The 17,773-nt window shown below is 39.8% G+C and overlaps 1 protein-coding gene across 1 annotated transcript in view; it reads right to left on the reverse strand.

The window, feature by feature from the left end:
* Positions 1–17,773, reverse strand: part of slc45a2 (solute carrier family 45 member 2) — a 113,885-nt gene that overhangs the window by 20,062 nt on the left and 76,050 nt on the right. Inside the window, exons 4-5 of the mRNA XM_061927078.2 lie at positions 10,896–11,039; positions 4,587–4,710 (exon numbers count right to left, since the gene is read on the reverse strand). Of these exons, the coding sequence (XP_061783062.1) occupies positions 4,587–4,710; positions 10,896–11,039 (268 nt within the window). The remainder of the gene's footprint in view (positions 1–4,586; positions 4,711–10,895; positions 11,040–17,773) is intronic.

Below are 17,773 nucleotides of genomic sequence, written 5' to 3' on the forward strand. Positions count from 1 at the left end.
AGAAGACGCTGCCGAAGGTGAGCCACGCAAATAAGACCGCCCACAAAACGGCGCATCCTGAAGCGACTGTCAGAAAGCAGCTTGAAGATGATCTGTAAAACATCATCTATGCAACATTTTGACAAAAGAACTACCATTACATGTTATGTAGACCACAAGGAAGTGTTTTTAAGTCAGAATTTTTTTTTAATAATATGACTCCTTTAATCCGCCCTATTATCCGGTGCACCTTATAAATGAAAAAAGACCATTAATTGGCAGTGCGCCTTATAATCCGGTGCGCCCTATGGTCCGGACAATATGGTATTTACAAAACAGAACGATTTGATTCGATTTAGTGTATGAATGATTCAACGCAGTATATGAATGATTCCATTCTATAGTTAACATTTGTTGATGGACACATTCTTTTCTTTACACCACAAAAGAACAAAAGCAATCCTTCCTGTGCAGACGCTCCTTATCATGTTAGAGCAGGGGTGTCAAATTCAAATACAGAGTGGGCCAAAATTTAAAACTGAACAAAGCCGCGGGCCAAGGTGGAACAAATTAACCTTTTAATAGGGACCCAAACAAGTTTTGCATTGAATATTGAACAAGCAAGGCTTATATAACTTTATAGTGACATGCAAAATCGAGTTTCAAATAATAATAATAATAATTAAAAAATATCAATTTAAATAAAAATTGAATGCCTCTTTTCTATTTGCAGCCTTCTGGGGTAAATATCAACATTAACTTTTTCCACAGGCTAATACATTTGAAAATAAAATAACAATGAATAAACCAACCATTAAGGACTTTAAACTGCTCAGTTTGCAACAAATCTGATGTGCCCAAGCCAGATACTTGCCATCTTTTCTTGGATGCTAGTTCATTAATGTCGGGTCTCAGGCAACCTTCATTATCGAACGAAGGTGTTCATCAGTCATTATATCTCGTAGTCCACCCGGACCACAGTCTTGGGGGCCTGCCTTAAAGGCACTGCCTTTAACGTCCTCTACGAGCTGTCGTCACGTCCGCTTTTCATCCATTCTAACAACGTGCAGGCCAGTCACAAGATATGTGCGGCTTCCGTACGCGCACACACGTGAATGCAACGCATACTTGATCAACAGCGATACGGGTTACACTAAGGGTGGCCGTATAAACAACTTTAACACTGTTACAAATATACGCCACACTGTGAATCCACACCAAATAAGAATGACAAACACATTTCGGGAGAACATCCGCACCGTAACAAAACATAAACACAACAGAACAAATACCCAGAACCCTTTGCAGCACAAGCTCTTCCAGGACGCTACAAAATACACCACCAACCCCCCCACACACACCTTGTAGCGTCCCGGAAGAGTTAGTGCTGCAAAGGGTTCTGGGTATTTGTTCTGTTGTGTTTATGTTGTGTTACGGTGCGGATGTTCTCCCGAAATGTGTTAGTCATTCTTGTTTGGTGTGGGTTCACAGTGGGGCGTATATTTCTAACAGTGTTAAAGTTGTTTATACGGCCACCCTCAGTGTAACCTGTATCGCTGTTGATCAAGTATGATTTGCATTTACTTGTGTGTGCGTGCAGAAGCCGCACATATGTGACTGGACCAGCACTCGTCGGAATGGATGAAAAGCGGACGTGACGATTTTCGGGAGGGGCACTGAAATTTGGGAGTCTCCCGGGAGGGTTGGCAAGTATGAGAATTAGCGGTGAATGTGGTGTTACCGCGGCACAGCCGCTGTACATAATCAGCGGGCCAGCTCTAGTGTTAATTTGATATCGCCTCAAGGACCAAGTGAAATTTACACGGCGGGCCAATTTTGGCCCGCGGGCCAGAGTTTGACACCCATGTGTTAGATGGTTAGGACCTAGGCACCAAGCGCCCAGACTAGAACTGTCCAAGCTAAGTCTATGAGCATGAACTGATAAAAAAACTACTCGGATGAGTCTTCTAAGATAAATGTTCAGTTGAATGCCATGAGACTATTAGTAATAACCTGACTTCCAGCACAAGGATGGTAAGTGACGTGTGTCGTGGAGTTTAAAGGTCGGAAAAGAGAGCGGGACACGGAGATTAAGCTCTTTGTACGAGAACGTTGTTTTTTGTGAAATAAAGAAAGACAAACTGGGAATCTGTCTGAGCCTCCATTCCTTGGGATGTTAGAATAAATACGGAAGGGACATCACGGTGACGGTCCACAGTGTTTACGTTACGTATCTTCCGGTAAATTGGCCGGCATGTTACGATGTAGTCGCATGTCTATGCGTGGGTCGTTTTACCAAGATGCAGACGGAACTCCGGATGCAGCGTGCAGGTAAGAAAATTATTTATTGACCATAAATCGTTCGAAATGCAAAAATACAGCGTGTCCGTAGCTGATGGAATAGCTAACAAGAAAACAAATGGCTAAGCGTAGCTCAGGAATGCAGAAGTAATCAACGTAACGTGTTGCATGGAAGCAAATAAGACAGCCAGACAGTGTGTGGCGATAAACAGGAATATGTAGCTCTCTGATTAGTGCCCAGGAGCAGGTGAGCGTCCCGAACACTAATCAGAGGCCCGTGAAACTAATCAGCACCCATGGTAATCAAAACACAAACCCAGGGGTGCTGAAAACAGAACTGAGGTAGTAAAACTAATAGAACAAAACATGATCCGGGCAACGGATCATCACACGGCAGCTGTTACTCCTGAATTGTTTTAAACATAAACTGTCTCCTGATTGCTAGTCTAGCCCGACACCCGGTCCATGTGTCTACATTATTCTCATCTCCAGTTACGTAAGTTACGTAGCAAGCGTCAGACTCTTCTCACGGACAACTCTGGCTCTCGTGTCGTTTTAAAGACAAAAACCGTCAACTGATTTTTAGTTCAGTGCAATAACCGGTTTAGGTGTTTACACTCAATTTACCTAAGGATTCACAGCTGAATCTTATCAATTGAGGGGCTGTAACCAACGTAGCTGAACCGGCCACTTCTCGAACCAGATTCCTAGTCGCATCGTTTATCACTAACAATCCTACTTCCTTCAAGCTGGTCAACACTGTTTATAGATTAAATAAGGATTACATTTTTTATTTTTTTTATTTCAGACAAATTGATGCACTTTAAAACTTTTCTGTTACAGACTAAAAAACAATGTTAATGAAGTTATTCTTTGTTGTAAGTAGTGTTGTCCCGATACCAATAATTATTTCGATACTTTGATACTTTTCTCAATAAAGGGACCACAAAAAATTGCATTATTGGCTTTATTTTAACAAAAAATCTTAGGGCACATTAAACATGTTTCTTATTGCAAGTTTGTCCTTAAATAAAATAGTGAACATACTAGACAACTTGTCTTGTATTAGTAAGTAAGCAAACAAAAGCTCCTAATTTAGTCTGCTGACATATGCAGTAACATATTGTGTCATTTTCCATTCTATTATTTTGTCAACATTTTTAAGGACAAGTGGTAGAAAATGGATTATTACTCTACTTGTTTATTTACTGTTAATATCTGCTTACTTTCTCTTTTAACATGTTATATCTACACTTCTGTTAAAATGTAATAATATTTTTTTCTTCTGTTGTTTGATACTTTACATTAGTTTTGGATGATACCACAATTTTGGGTATCAATCCGATACCAAGTAGTTACAGGATCATTCATTGGTCATATTCAAAGTCCTCATGTGTCCAGGGACATATTTCCTGAGTTTATAAACATAATATAAATTTAAAAAAACCCGAAATAAGTTGTTGTTGTGATGCCAAAAAATATCGACGTAATCATAGTAGTATCGACTAGATACGTTCCTGTACTTGGTATCATTACAGTGGATGTTAGGTGTAGATCCACCAATGGCGTTTGTTTACATTTTGACGCCGGTGAGCTACGGTGTGGAGTGAAGCATGGAGTGAAGCATGATACTTGTAAGAAACTTACTTTATTTGTCGCCATGGAGGCAAAGATTAGTGATTTAGAAGTAGCTAAAACACTGCCAACTGGGGCTGGACTTTAGCCGCTAGCTAGCTAGCCATGTCTTAAAACACCTCTTCCGAAGGGCGTTTCAGTGTTATAACTTCACCTTTATTGTTAGTTTTTAAGCCAAAATGCGTCCTTTCTCCCTTTTCTGTCTACACACTGTGTCTGCTTGTAAGTACTCTGTGATTGTGCGCTGCCGAACATGCTCGTCTGCTCGTAAACCAGCAATGACACGATGTGATGACGAAGGGGGCGCGGGGGTATGGTGGACCGGCACTTTTCAGAGGCGGTATAGTACCGAATATGATTCATTAGTATCGCGGTACTATACTAATACCGATATACCGTACAACCCCAAGTTGTAAGTTAATGTATATTTCTTTCTTTTTTCTTTTATTTCATGTTAATAAGGATACAATGTTATGCAGAGGTGTACTATCAACAATTGTATGGACAAATTATACTATTATTAGTCGCAATGTAGATTTGGGGGCTGCGAAATGTTTTCATCTTCCCGTGGGGTTTGGGGAGGGTGGAGGGGGGGCATAACAGAAAGTCATTGAGAAGCAAAGGTGTAAAGACATCCGCACTATGAAGTGTTTTTCTCCATGAGAACTTACATGAGAAAAACGAGGAGGACACTGCATTGATGCACAAACCCCAGCAGCCCATTTCTACTCCTCGCTCATACGTGGCGTAGGCTGTAGAATTGTGCTCAGCGTAAGGGTTCCCCTTATAGACAATCTAGGAAAAAGAAGAAGATTATTATGATTCATGGATGAGGGAAGATGACATTGTGGAGGCAAAATGGAGGCAACTGCGAGGCATGCACACATAGCGTTTTACAGAATACGCCTGGTGAGCAAAGTGTCCTCATGGCGCATAATAGCGCACCGAATCATCAGCATCATAATCAAAAACCATGTAAATGATGGCCATCAAATTGAAAAATTATGTGATCCAATGTACAAACCCCGTTTCCATATGAGTTGGGAAATTGTGTTAGATGTAAATATAAACGGAATACAATGATTTGCAAATCCTTTTCAACCTATATTCAATTGAATGCACAACAAAGACAAGATATTTGATGTTCAAACTCATAAACTTTATTTTTTTTTGCAAATAATAATTAACTTAGAATTTCATGGCTGCAACACATGCCAAAGTAGTTGGGAAAGGGCATGTTCACCACTGTGTTACATCACCTTTTCTTTTAACAACACTCAATAAACGATTGGGAACTGAGGAAACTAATTGTTGAAGCTTTGAAAGTGGAATTCTTTCCCATTCTTGTTTTATGTATAGCTTCAGTCGTTCAACAGTCCGGGGTCTCCGCTGTCGTATTTTACGCTTCATAATGCGCCACACATTTTCGATGGGAGACAGGTCTGGACTGCAGGCGGACCAGGAAAGTACCCGCACTCTTTTTTTTTACGAAGACACGCTGTTGTAACATGTGCTGAATGTGGCTTGGCATTTTCTTGCTGAATAAGCAGGGGCGTCCATGAAAAAGACGGTGCTTAGATGGCAGCATATGTTGTTCCAAAACCTCTATATACCTTTCAGCATTAATGGTGCCTTCACAGATGTGCAAGTTACCCATGCCTTGGGCACTAATGCACCCCCATACCATCACAGATGCTGGCTTTTCAACTTTGCGTCGATAACAGTCTGGATGGTTCGCTTCCCCTTTGGTCCGGATGACACGATGTCGAATATTTCCAAAAACAATTTGAAATGTGGACTTGTCAGACCACAGAACACTTTTCCACTTTGCATGAGTCCATCTTAGATGATCTCGGGCCCAGAGAAGCCGGCGACGTTTCTGGATGTTGTTGATAAATGGCTTTCGCTTTGCATAGTAGAACTTTAACTTGCACTTACAGATGTAGCGACAAACTGTATTTAGTGACAGTGGTTTTCTGAAGTGTTCCTGAGCCCATGTGGTGATATCCTTTAGAGATTGATGTCGGTTTTTGATACAGCGCCGTCTGAGGGATCGAAGGTCACGGTCATTCAATGTTGGTTTCCGGCCATGCTGCTTACGTGGAGTGATTTCTCCAGATTCTCTGAACCTTTTGATGATATTATGGATTGTAGATGTTGAAATCCCTAAATTTCTTGCAATTGCACTTTGAGAAACGGTGTTCTTAAACTGTTTGACTATTTGCTCACACAGTTGTGGACAAAGGGGTGTACCTCGCCCCATCATTTCTTGTGAAGCTGTTTTTATACCCAATCATGGCACCCACCTGTTACCAATTAGCCTGCACACCTGTGGGATGTTCCAAATAAGTGTTTGATGAGCATTCCACAACTTTATAAGTATTTATTGCCACCTTTCTCAACTTCTTTGTCATGTGTTGCTGGCATGAAATTCTAAAGTTAATGATTATTTGCAAAAAAAAAAAAAAAATGTTTATCAGTTTGAACATCAAATATGTTGTCTTTGTAGCATATTCAACTGAATTTAGGTTGAAAATGATTTGCAAATTATTGTATTCCGTTTATATTTACATCTAACACAATTTCCCAACTCATATGGAAACGGGGTTTATAGACAAATTATCCATTTTCTACCGCTTGTCCCTTTCGGGGTGGCGGGGGGTGCTGGAGCCTATCTCAGCTGCATTCGGGCGGTAGGCGGGGTACACCCTGGACAAGTCGCCACCTCATCGCAGTGTAGACAAATTATGTTTTGTAGAAATAAAGTCAATTTACAAGCTTAATTCTGTGACTTAACTCAAAAACTTGTATCTCAAATCAATGCCACTTTCAAAGTACATTTTTTGGTTCCCATGTTTGGAAAACAATGCTATGTTAATCTTTAGCTAAATGCTAATGCTAACCAGTGAGACCAGATGTTTTGGGTGGATCTTACGGGGTTCATAGTGACATTTTCTACAACGAGTAATGGCAGGGATGTTTGTAACTCAAATATTTGCTTGCAACTTTTTAAAGTGTAACAATTAGCCGAGAGGCAGCTCTTATATCGAAACTGTCTAAAGTATTACCTTTTTTGCAGAAACAATTTTAAACAGAGATTCTGCCTGTGCCTTACACCCTACTGAGAGCCAGAGTCCACTAAGCGAAAATTTATGGACAAGCATATAAGGGCGAACAGAAATGAGTAACTTTGACAAAAAAAACAACCACAGACCACAAACTAACGCATACTTGCCAACCTTGAGACCTCTGATTTCGGGAGGTGGGGGGAGGGGGCGTGGTCGGGGGCGTGGTTAAGAGGGAAGGAGTATATTTACAGCTAGAATTCACCAAGTCAAGTATTTCATATATATATATATATATATATATATATATATATATATATATATATACTGTATATATAAGAAATACTTGACTTTCAGCGAATTCTAGCTATATAGATATATATATATATATATATATATATATATATATATATATATATATATATATATATATATATACACACACACACACAGGTAAAAGCCAGTAAATTAGAATATTTTGAAAAACTTGATTTATTTCAGTAATTGCATTCAAAAGGTGTAACTTGTACATTATATTTATTCATTGCACACAGACTGATGCATTCAAATGTTTATTTCATTTAATTTTGATGATTTGAAGTGGCAACAAATGAAAATCCAAAATTCTGTGTGTCACAAAATTAGAATATTGTGTAAGGCTAATACAAAAAAGGGATTTTTAGAAATGTTGGCCAACTGAAAAGTATGAAAATGAAAAATATGAGCATGTACAATACTCAATACTTGGTTGGAGCTCCTTTTGCCTCAATTACTGCGTTAATGCGGCGTGGCATGGAGTCGATGAGTTTCTGGCACTGCTCAGGTGTTATGAGAGCCCAGGTTGCTCTGATAGTGGCCTTCAACTCTTCTGCGTTTTTGGGTCTGGCATTCTGCATCTTCCTTTTCACAATACCCCACAGATTTTCTATGGGGCTAAGGTCAGGGGAGTTGGCGGGCCAATTTAGAACAGAAATACCATGGTCCGTAAACCAGGCACGGATAGATTTTGCGCTGTGAGCAGGCGCCAAGTCCTGTTGGAACTTGAAATCTCCATCTCCATAGAGCAGGTCAGCAGCAGGAAGCATGAAGTGCTCTAAAACTTGCTGGTAGACGGCTGCGTTGACCCTGGATCTCAGGAAACAGAGTGGACCGACACCAGCTGGACTGCTGCTGAGTGGTCCAAAGTCATGTTTTCTGACGAAAGCAAATTTTGCATTTCCTTTGGAAATCGAGGTCCCAGAGTCTGGAGGAAGACAGGAGAGGCACAGGATCCACGTTGCCTGAAGTCTAGTGTAAAGTTTCCACCATCAGTGATGGTTTGCGGTGCCAATATCAATCAATCAATGTTTATTTATATTGCCCTAAATCACAAGTGTCTTAAAGGGCTGCACAAGCCACAACGTCATCCTCAGTTCAGATCCCACATCAGGGCAAGGAAAAACTCAACACAATGGGATGACAATGAGAAACCTTGGAGAGGACCGCAGATGTGAGGACCGCTCTCCCACCTAGGGCGACCGATGCAATGGACATCAAGTGGATCTAGCATAATATTGTGAGAGTCCAGTCCATAGTGCATGGGTGTCAAACTCTGGCCCGCGGGCCAAATATGGCCCGCCGTGTAATTTCACTTGGCCCTTGAGGCGATATCAAATTAACACTAAAGCTGGCCCGCCGATCCTCCCGGGAGTCTTCCAAACGCCAGCCAGCCAGCCAGCGCTGGCCCAGTCACATAACATGTGCGGCTTCTGCACGCGCACACATTAGAATGCAAGGCATACTTCATCAACAGCGATACAGGTTACACTGAGGGTAGCAGAATACAAAACTTTAACACTGTTAGAAATATACATCACACTGTGAATCCACACCAAACCAGAACCCTTTGCAGCACTAACTCTTCCGGGACGCTACAAGGTGTGTGTGTGTGTGTGTGTAGGAGTAGAGGTTTGGTAGTAGCGGGGGTGTATTTTGTAGCATCCCGGAAGAGTTAGTGCTGCAATGGATTCTGGGTATTTGTTCTGTTGTGTTTATGTTGTGTTACGGTGCGGATGTTCTCCCGAAATGTGTTTGTCATTCTTGTTTGGTGTGGATTCACAGTGTGGCGTATATTTGTAACAGTGTTAAAGTTTTTTATACTGGCACACTCAGTGTAACCTGTATCGCTGTTGATGAAGTATGCGTTGCATTCGCTCGTGTGTGCGTACAGAAGCCGCATATATCTTGTGACTGTGTCTGAATGATGTTAGAATGGATGAAAAGCGGACGTGACGATAGCTCGTAGAGTACGTTAAAGGTTCATTTGTTCAACCTTGGCCCGCGGCTTTGTTCAGTTTTACATTTTGGCCCACTCTGTATTTGAGTTTGACATCCCTGCCATAGTGGATCTAACATGATAGTGAGAGTCCAGTCCATAGTGGGGCCAGCAGGAGACCATCCCGAGCGGAGACAGGTCATCATCTTACCTGCACCTTGCCTGCGAGTTCTTGCTGCATCTTGGGAGAACGATCCGCGCAGTAAAATGCGACCCAAGCGTAACAGATTTGATGCAAAAATGTATGTTTAAAAATGCGGATTTCCGCGTTTTCGCTCACATTTCACATGCCTGAGTAATGTAAAAAATGGATGATAATGTCATTTACTGCGCACCCAAGTACAACAGTACTAATAGTACTGCTCCAGACTAGTCAAGACAGGGAGAATTACTTTCAACACAACAACAGGGCAATTACAGTAAGTATTCGGTTGAATTTCACACCCCAGTCCCAGCGTTGCGAAGTAGGTTGACACAGAAGCATAAGAAGCTGGTCCTTTCTAAACCGTCTTTGACAGGTAGCGTGAAAGGGTGAAAAACCATCACCAGCTGTAATTTCATGCTAATTCCACCCCTGAAAGATGTCTCCCATGGCTCAATCAATATGTCACATTTCGACTAACCCGATATTCTGCTGTTTTGTTGCGTATAAAAAACTAAAACGTCTTTAAACTTGATAAGGCTTTTTGCAGATGATTTGGTCCTGATGGCTTCATCTGGCCAGGATATTCAGCTCTCACTGGATCGGTTCGCAGCTGAGTGTGAAGCGACTGGGATGAGAATCAGCACCTCCAAGTCCGAGTCCATGGTTCTCGCCCGGAAAAGGGTGGAGTGCCATCTCCGGGTTGGGGAGGAGATCTTGCCCCAAGTGGAGGAGTTCAAGTACCTCGGAGTCTTGTTCACAAGTGAGGGAAGAGTGGATCGTGAGATCGACAGGCGGATCGGTGCGGCGTCTTCAGTAATGCGGACGCTGTATCGATCCGTTGTGGTGAAGAAGGAGCTGAGCCGGAAGGCAAAGCTCTCAATTTACCGGTCGATCTACGTTCCCATCCTCACCTATGGTCATGAGCTTTGGGTTATGACCGAAAGGACAAGATCACGGGTACAAGCGTCCGAAATGAGTTTCCTCCGCCGGGTGGCGGGGCTCTCCCTTAGAGATAGGGTGAGAAGCTCTGCCATCCGGGAGGAGCTCAAAGTAAAGCCGCTGCTCCTCCACATCGAGAGGAGCCAGATGAGGTGGTTCGGGCATCTGGTCAGGATGCCACCCGAGCGCCTCCCTAAGGAGGTGTTTAGGGCATGTCCGACCGGTAGGAGGCCACGAGGAAGACCCAGGACACGTTGGGAAGACTATGTCTCCCGGCTGGCCTGGGAACGCCTCGGGATCCCCCGGGAGGAGCTGGACGAAGTGGCTGGGGAGAGGGAAGTCTGGGCTTCCCTGCTTAGGCTGCTGCCCCCGCGACCCGACGTCGGATAAGCGGAAGAAGATGGATGGATGGATGGATGGAAGGCTTGATTGCACCGCAGGGTTTTAATTGGCCACTGGCAAATGTTTCTTTGCTGATTACTCCGTTTGTGCCTTTGATCGACATGCAAATCCTCACCTGTCCCATGAAGTCGGTGAAAAAAAGCATATTGCAGAGGAACGCCGTCCATCCCAGCAGGTGACTGATGCACAGGTAGCGGTAGTGGTTTGGCATGCTGATTAAGGTTTTCACCAGGGATTTAAGAGTCATCCTGTCACGTGCCTAAAGGTACACACAAAAGAGACACACTGCGTCAGCACCAACAATACTCTTTTGTCTCCAATCACTCCTAAGTACTCACGCTGGGCAATCCCTGCTGTGCTAGGGGAAAACCTCCCCACTAGTAGATAATAATAAACATGCAAAAGTGTTCACAAAGTTGGAAAAGTTGTATTGTGCAGGTATTTAAGGAATTATGAAGTGATGGTACAATCACTTCATAAGCGACCCCGAAGGGGATAAGCGGTAGGAAATGGATGGATGGATGGGTACAATCACGATGACGTGATTGTGCAATCATTGTATTTCATGGATATTGCTTATTAATATCCTCACACATTAGTCCTTCATAATAAAAAATGGCAGCTGCTGAAGATATACAGTAGATTGATATATCTAACCCAGGCGTGTCAAACTCATTTTCATTGAGGGCCACATCGTACTTATGGCTGACCTCAGAGGGCCGCATGTAACAGTGAATAAACAGAATATGAATACTATGTATAATCATTAGAGATGTCCGATAATGGCTTTTTTGCCGATAACCAATATTCCGATATTGTCCAACTCTTAATTACCGATTCCGATATCAACCGATACCGATATATACAGTCGTGGAATTAACACATTATTATGCCTAATTTCGTTGTGATGCCCCGCTGGATGCATTAAACAATGTAACAAGGTTTTCCAAAATAAATCAACTCAAGTTATGGAAAAAAGTGCCAACATGATGGCACTGCCATATTTATTATTGAAGTCACAAAGTGCATTATTTTTTTTAACATGCCTCAAAACAGCAGTTTGAAATTTGGGACATGCTCTCCCTGAGAGAGCATGAGGAGGTTGAGGTGGGCGGGGTTGGGGGGCGGGGGTGATGTAGGGGGGGTGGGTTGACGTAGGGGGGGGGGGGGGGGTGTATATTGTAGCGTCCCGGAAGAGTTAGTGCAAGGGGTTCTGGGTATTTGTTCTGTTGTGTTTATGTTGTGTTACGGTGCGGCTGTTCTCCCGAAATGTGTTTGTCATTCTTGTTTTGTGTGAGTTCACAGTGTGGCGCATATTTGTAACAGTGTTAATGTTGTTTATACGGCCACCTTCAGTGTGACCTGTATGGCTGTTGACCAAGTATGCTTTGCATTCACTTGTGTGTGTGAAAAGCCGTAGATATTATGTGATTGGGCCGGCACGAAAAGGCAGTGCCTTTAAGGTTTATTGGCGCTTTGTATTTCTCCCCACGTCCGTGTACCACTCCGTACAGCAGCGTTTTAAAAAGTCATAAATTTTGCTTTTTGAAACAGATACCGATAATTTCCGATATTACATTTTAAAGCATTCATCGGCCGATAATATCGGCAGTCCGGTATTATCGGATATCTCTAATAATCATCTTATGATGCAGATGCATTTATTTTTTAGATAATTTTATATTTACCTCCAAAATAATGGATACCTTGCCTTTAATGATAATTAATAAGTATTTATTTTTTCCGAACAAAAATACGTCTGTAATATGTGTTTGTTGATAGTAATCGGATAATATTAAAGTTAAAAGACATGACGTTGCATGCAATACACTAATGTTTCTGTCAATTCTGAAAGAACGAACACAAAGAAAAAGAGTGAAGTGCTCTGTTGATATCGTTTCCAAGCTTTTGCAGGCCACGTAAAACAATGTGGCGGGCCCAGATCTGGCCCCCGGGCCTTGAGTTTCATACTTGTGATCGAGACAGTATACACTGTATGTTTAACTTTTCAAGGAGTTTCAAGAAGTCTTTTAAAGCCTGACATGTAGTAATTACCATATTTTCCGGCCTATAGGCCGCTACCTTTTTCCTACGCTTTGAACCCTGCAGCTTATAAAACGGTGCGGCAAATTAATGGATTTTTCTTCGCCAACGGCCATAATGTTTTGTATTCAACAAATAGGTTTCAACTTTGACAGAGACACTGAAAAGGTGTGTTATTGTTTGTGCTATGTTGCCATCTTTTGGACGAATTCACTCATTGCACGTGCTGCGGGATGAAAATGTACTTCCTTTTTTGTACCTTGAACCGGAAGTATACCTCGTTTTGTCTACTATTTGTTTATAGCATTTCTAATCAAAAGCATTATTCAGTCATCACTCCAAGCAATGTTTGTTAGATTAACAATATAATTAAAACTATTCATACTTACGAAACCATCCCAACTGTGATGTCTACAGGAGTGGTTTCATGCATATTTGCAGGTGCTATCGCAATGTAATCACACTAGCGTCGTTAGCATGAGTGAATACGCTAACACGTTTACAATTGTCTGTGTTAGTATTATTAACTTATGATGGCACCGTGGAGCTATTGAGTCTGTTTAGCTGATTGGAGGACCATGTCGAGGACTTCTGTTTTGTTTGATCAGCTGTTTTACTGCCGTGTGACAAGCACCGTTTGGAATCAATTATATAGGAATATAAATAAACATTTACAAGATCTTTCGTACCGGTATATATCTGCGGCCTAAATACCAGTGCACTCAATAGCCCAGACAAAATGTTATATATATTTTGAAAAAAAAATCCTTCTAAAACTACAAATAATTACATAACTTACGCACATATAAAAATATAATCTTTTAACTTATGCATTAGGGATTTAAATCTTACAACCCCTCATGGTTTGAATTACTATCGATTTGTGGGGTGAGTATTGGATTCAGAATCGATTCTCAATTCAAACCAATTCTCGCAATATATTATTTGGTATATAAATTATAATTTCACCTTTCAAAACACATTTCAGGTTACAAAAACTGTTCTTGACTGTTAACGTATGATGTATATACCCAGCGAGTAAGCGTGGAAAACGGATTTAAAATAAAACGATTCCTGAAAAATTTGAATCGATTCAGAACCTTAATTTAAGAATCGAGATTCAGATGTGCATCAATGTTTTACGGCCCTCTAATACATACACCATTATCAAACATCAATAATAACACACTTATTTCGGGCTGCAGCTATCGATTATTTTAGTAATCGAGTTATCAATTGGTTTTTTCGATTAATTAATTAATCGTATAAAACATACTTTGAAGCCTCAATGTGGATTTTAAGAAAAATAGATTGAATAAACCACAGTTATTCCGCTTTAAAAAAAAATAAAAATGCACATTGTTAACATTGAAATGTAACTTTTAACATATGTGCAATAAATTAAAAAATGACTGCAGCATCCGCATGGAAGAATGTTTGCGTATCCGTGTGTTCTGGATTTGTCACTAAACAATCAATAGAAGGAATAGAATATTAACCAAAGCTTTTTTTTCTATTCAAATGAATAGTTGCAGCCTTATACCTACTTTTTCAGTAGCAAGACAGTAAGTAAAAGTAAAAGGTCTTACTGCATGCTTTGAATGGGAAAAGTAGTGCCATCTGGTGGACAAATATAAATAAATATGTGAAAGCCAATTGTCCAAATAGAAATGTTAACATAAATGATTGCATTAGTTGATGTTTATGTTTGTGTGGGATCAAAAATAGCTTCACAAAGGGGACATGTGTCATTTTTGTGTAGCTTTTTCCATTCTGGGCTTATTTAAGGAACAGAGATGCCAATTTCTGCCATTTAAAAAAATTAACACGCTCTAAATCAGGCGTCACTAACGTGGTGCCCGCGGGCACCAGGTCGCTCGTAAGGACCAGATGAGTCGCCTGCTGACCTGTTCTAAAAATAGCTCAAATAGCAGCACTTACCAGTGAGCTGCCTCTATTTTTGAAATTGTATTTATTTACTAGCAAGCTGGTCTCGCTTTGCTCGACATTTTTAATTCTAAGAGAGATAAACCTCAAATAGAATTTGAAAATCCAAGAAAATATTTGAAAGACTTGGTCTTCGCTTGTTTAAATAAATTCATTTATTTTTTTACTTTGCATCTTATAACTTTCAGAAAGACAATTTTAGAGAAAAAATACAACCTTAAAAATGATTTTAGAATTTTTAAACACGTATACCTTTTTGCCTTTTAAATTCCTTCTTCTTCTTTCCTGACAATTTAAATCAATGTTCAAATATATTAATTTTTTTTACTGTAAAGAATAATAAATACATTTTAATTTAATTCTTCATTTTAGCTTCTGTTTTTTCAATGAAGAATATTTGTGAAATATTTCACAAATATTTATGATTAAAATTCAAAAAAATTATTCTGGCAAATCTAGAAAATCTGTAGAATCAAATTTAAACCTTATTTCAAAGTCTTTTTAATTTCTTTTAAAATTTTTGTTCTGGAAAATCTAGAAGAAATAATGATTTGTCTTTGTTAGAAATATATCTTTGTCCAATTTGTTATATATTCTAACAAAGTGCAGATTGGATTTTAACCTATTTAAAACATGTCATCAAAATTCTAAAATCAATCTTAATTAGTAAAAAAATACTAATGATGTTCCATAAATTATTTTTTTTAATTTTTTCAAAAAGATTCGAATAGCTAGTTTTTCTCTTCTTTTTTTCGGTTGAATTTTGATATTTAACTGTTTCTATATATATTTATTGTGAGAAATCATTAAGATGATCAGTGTTTCCACAAAGATAAATATCATTAATCATTAATAATAACATGGAATTAAAGGTAAATTGAGCAAATTGGCTATTTCTTGCAATTTATTTAAGTGTGTATCAAACTGGTAGCCCTTTGCATTAATCAGTACCCAAGAAGTAGCTCTTGGTTTCAAAAAGGTGACCCCTGCTCTAAATTAACCTACATAGATTTTTTTTTAACATAAAATAAATATCCCCGAGCACTCCATCTAGCTGTATAATCACTCGCCATACAGCAATAGATGATATCTGCCTATTACCAGACCGCTTCTTTGTTAGCTACCTCTCTTTGTTTATAATGCATATTTTCTGCTGCATCTACTCTCTATTTTATGCTGCCCTTTCTTTTTTGGTTCTTTTTGTTGTTGTTGCTGCAGCTGTTACATATACTGTAATATTGTACATGGTAATTGGGATTTGTTATATATTGTATATATTATATATAGATATAATATATCAGTATATGTTATATACTGTATATATAATATGTAAATATTACATATATGTTATAATTCATATTGCTACTTTGGTACATTATTAGTCTACTTAATACCTGCATTATCTTTCCCATCCGTCGAAACTGAGCTGCTGTGTGGAACAATTTCCCTTGTGGAACAATAAAGTTTGTCTACGTCTAAGTCTAAGTGTCCACAATATCAATGAACATAACTGAGAGTACAAACCTTAAAGTCAAATGAGGGCGTACAGTACAGTACAGTACAGTACAGTACAGGGGTGGTTTCAGTGGATCAAATGTTAAAGAACAAAATGATAAAGTAAAGATTATAGACCACAGAGCTCTCATGTGACATAACACTGTTAGGAATCAAGGCATCCAAACAGCCATTGCATAAAATGTAATCTTCTCTACAAAGACCTTGTAGACCAGCTGAACAAAGCCACTTGGAGTCAAATCAAAAGCTGTAAACATCGAAAGTGTTGATGCCAAGTTTACATACTTCATCGGCCAAACTTTAAAGCTCTCATAAAAATGCATCCAGGCTCCAACTCTGGGGAGATGAAAAACTGTATGACAAAATGGCCAAACTGTGGTAGTATTTGTAGACTTAAGACTTAAACCTAGACAAACTTTATTGATCCACAAAGGAAATTGTTCCACACAGTAGCTCAGTTACAAAAGATGGAAAGAGTAAGGATGGAAAGGATAATGCAGGTATTAAGTAGACTAAAAATGTACCATAGCAGCAATATAAAATATGTAATATCTACATATTATATATACAGTATATAATACATACTGATATATTATATTATATTTGTATATAATATATACACTTAGTTTATTTAGCAACTTTTGCCTGAACATTTGTGTCGAATATGCTTGAGAAATTAAAAAAAAAATCAGCAATGTGGTGAAGCCGCAATATTTGAAGCGCAATGTGGCGAGGGAGGACTGTTGCTGCTAGATGCACAGTCTAACTCCAATCTGGATTAAACTTTGTTTAACAATCCAACACAAGATCCTGCATACGCGCAGCCAATTTGATTCAATTTAAAAGGGATTTCACAAAGAGATTAGGGTATTTGCACCACTTCTCGAGAAAGTTCCATTGGTTCTTAAAGTAAGAACCAAACTGACTTTTCTCTGATCAACTAAAGGCCTTGTTAAAGTGTATATTGTTACATTATGGCTTAGTGTTGTTGGTCGTGATCCCATGATGCAGAGACAGTAGGCGAATGGCAGGTAAAATGTATTCGTTAAGAAAAATAGAGAAATAGTGCTGCAGGGAAAAGTGCAAAGCAAAGCAAATAGCATCGTGACCCAGAGGACAGAGCTTGCATAAAAAGCATCCTGATTGTGCTACCAGGAACAGGTGATGGAGCAAGTGCTCAGGCAAAAACATAAGATGGAAACAAAAATAAGAGCACTGGACAGGAAATGAAACCACGTACAAGAAATTATTAATAATTGTAATGAAAGATCGTGACATGTTTGTCGGGACTTGATCAAAAATAGGACTCAGATGCAGAGTGGACTTACTTGCCAACCCTCCCGGATTTTCCGGGAGACTCCCGAAATTCAGCGCCTCTCCCGAAAACCTCCCGGGACAAATTTTCTCCCGAAAATCTCCCGAAATTCAGGCGGAGCTGGAGGCCACGCCCCTTCCAGCTCCATGCGGACCTGAGTGACGTGTCGACAG

This window comes from Nerophis lumbriciformis, linkage group LG32, assembly GCF_033978685.3.
Source record: "Nerophis lumbriciformis linkage group LG32, RoL_Nlum_v2.1, whole genome shotgun sequence".
In the NCBI taxonomy this organism is placed as follows: Eukaryota; Metazoa; Chordata; class Actinopteri; order Syngnathiformes; family Syngnathidae; genus Nerophis; species Nerophis lumbriciformis.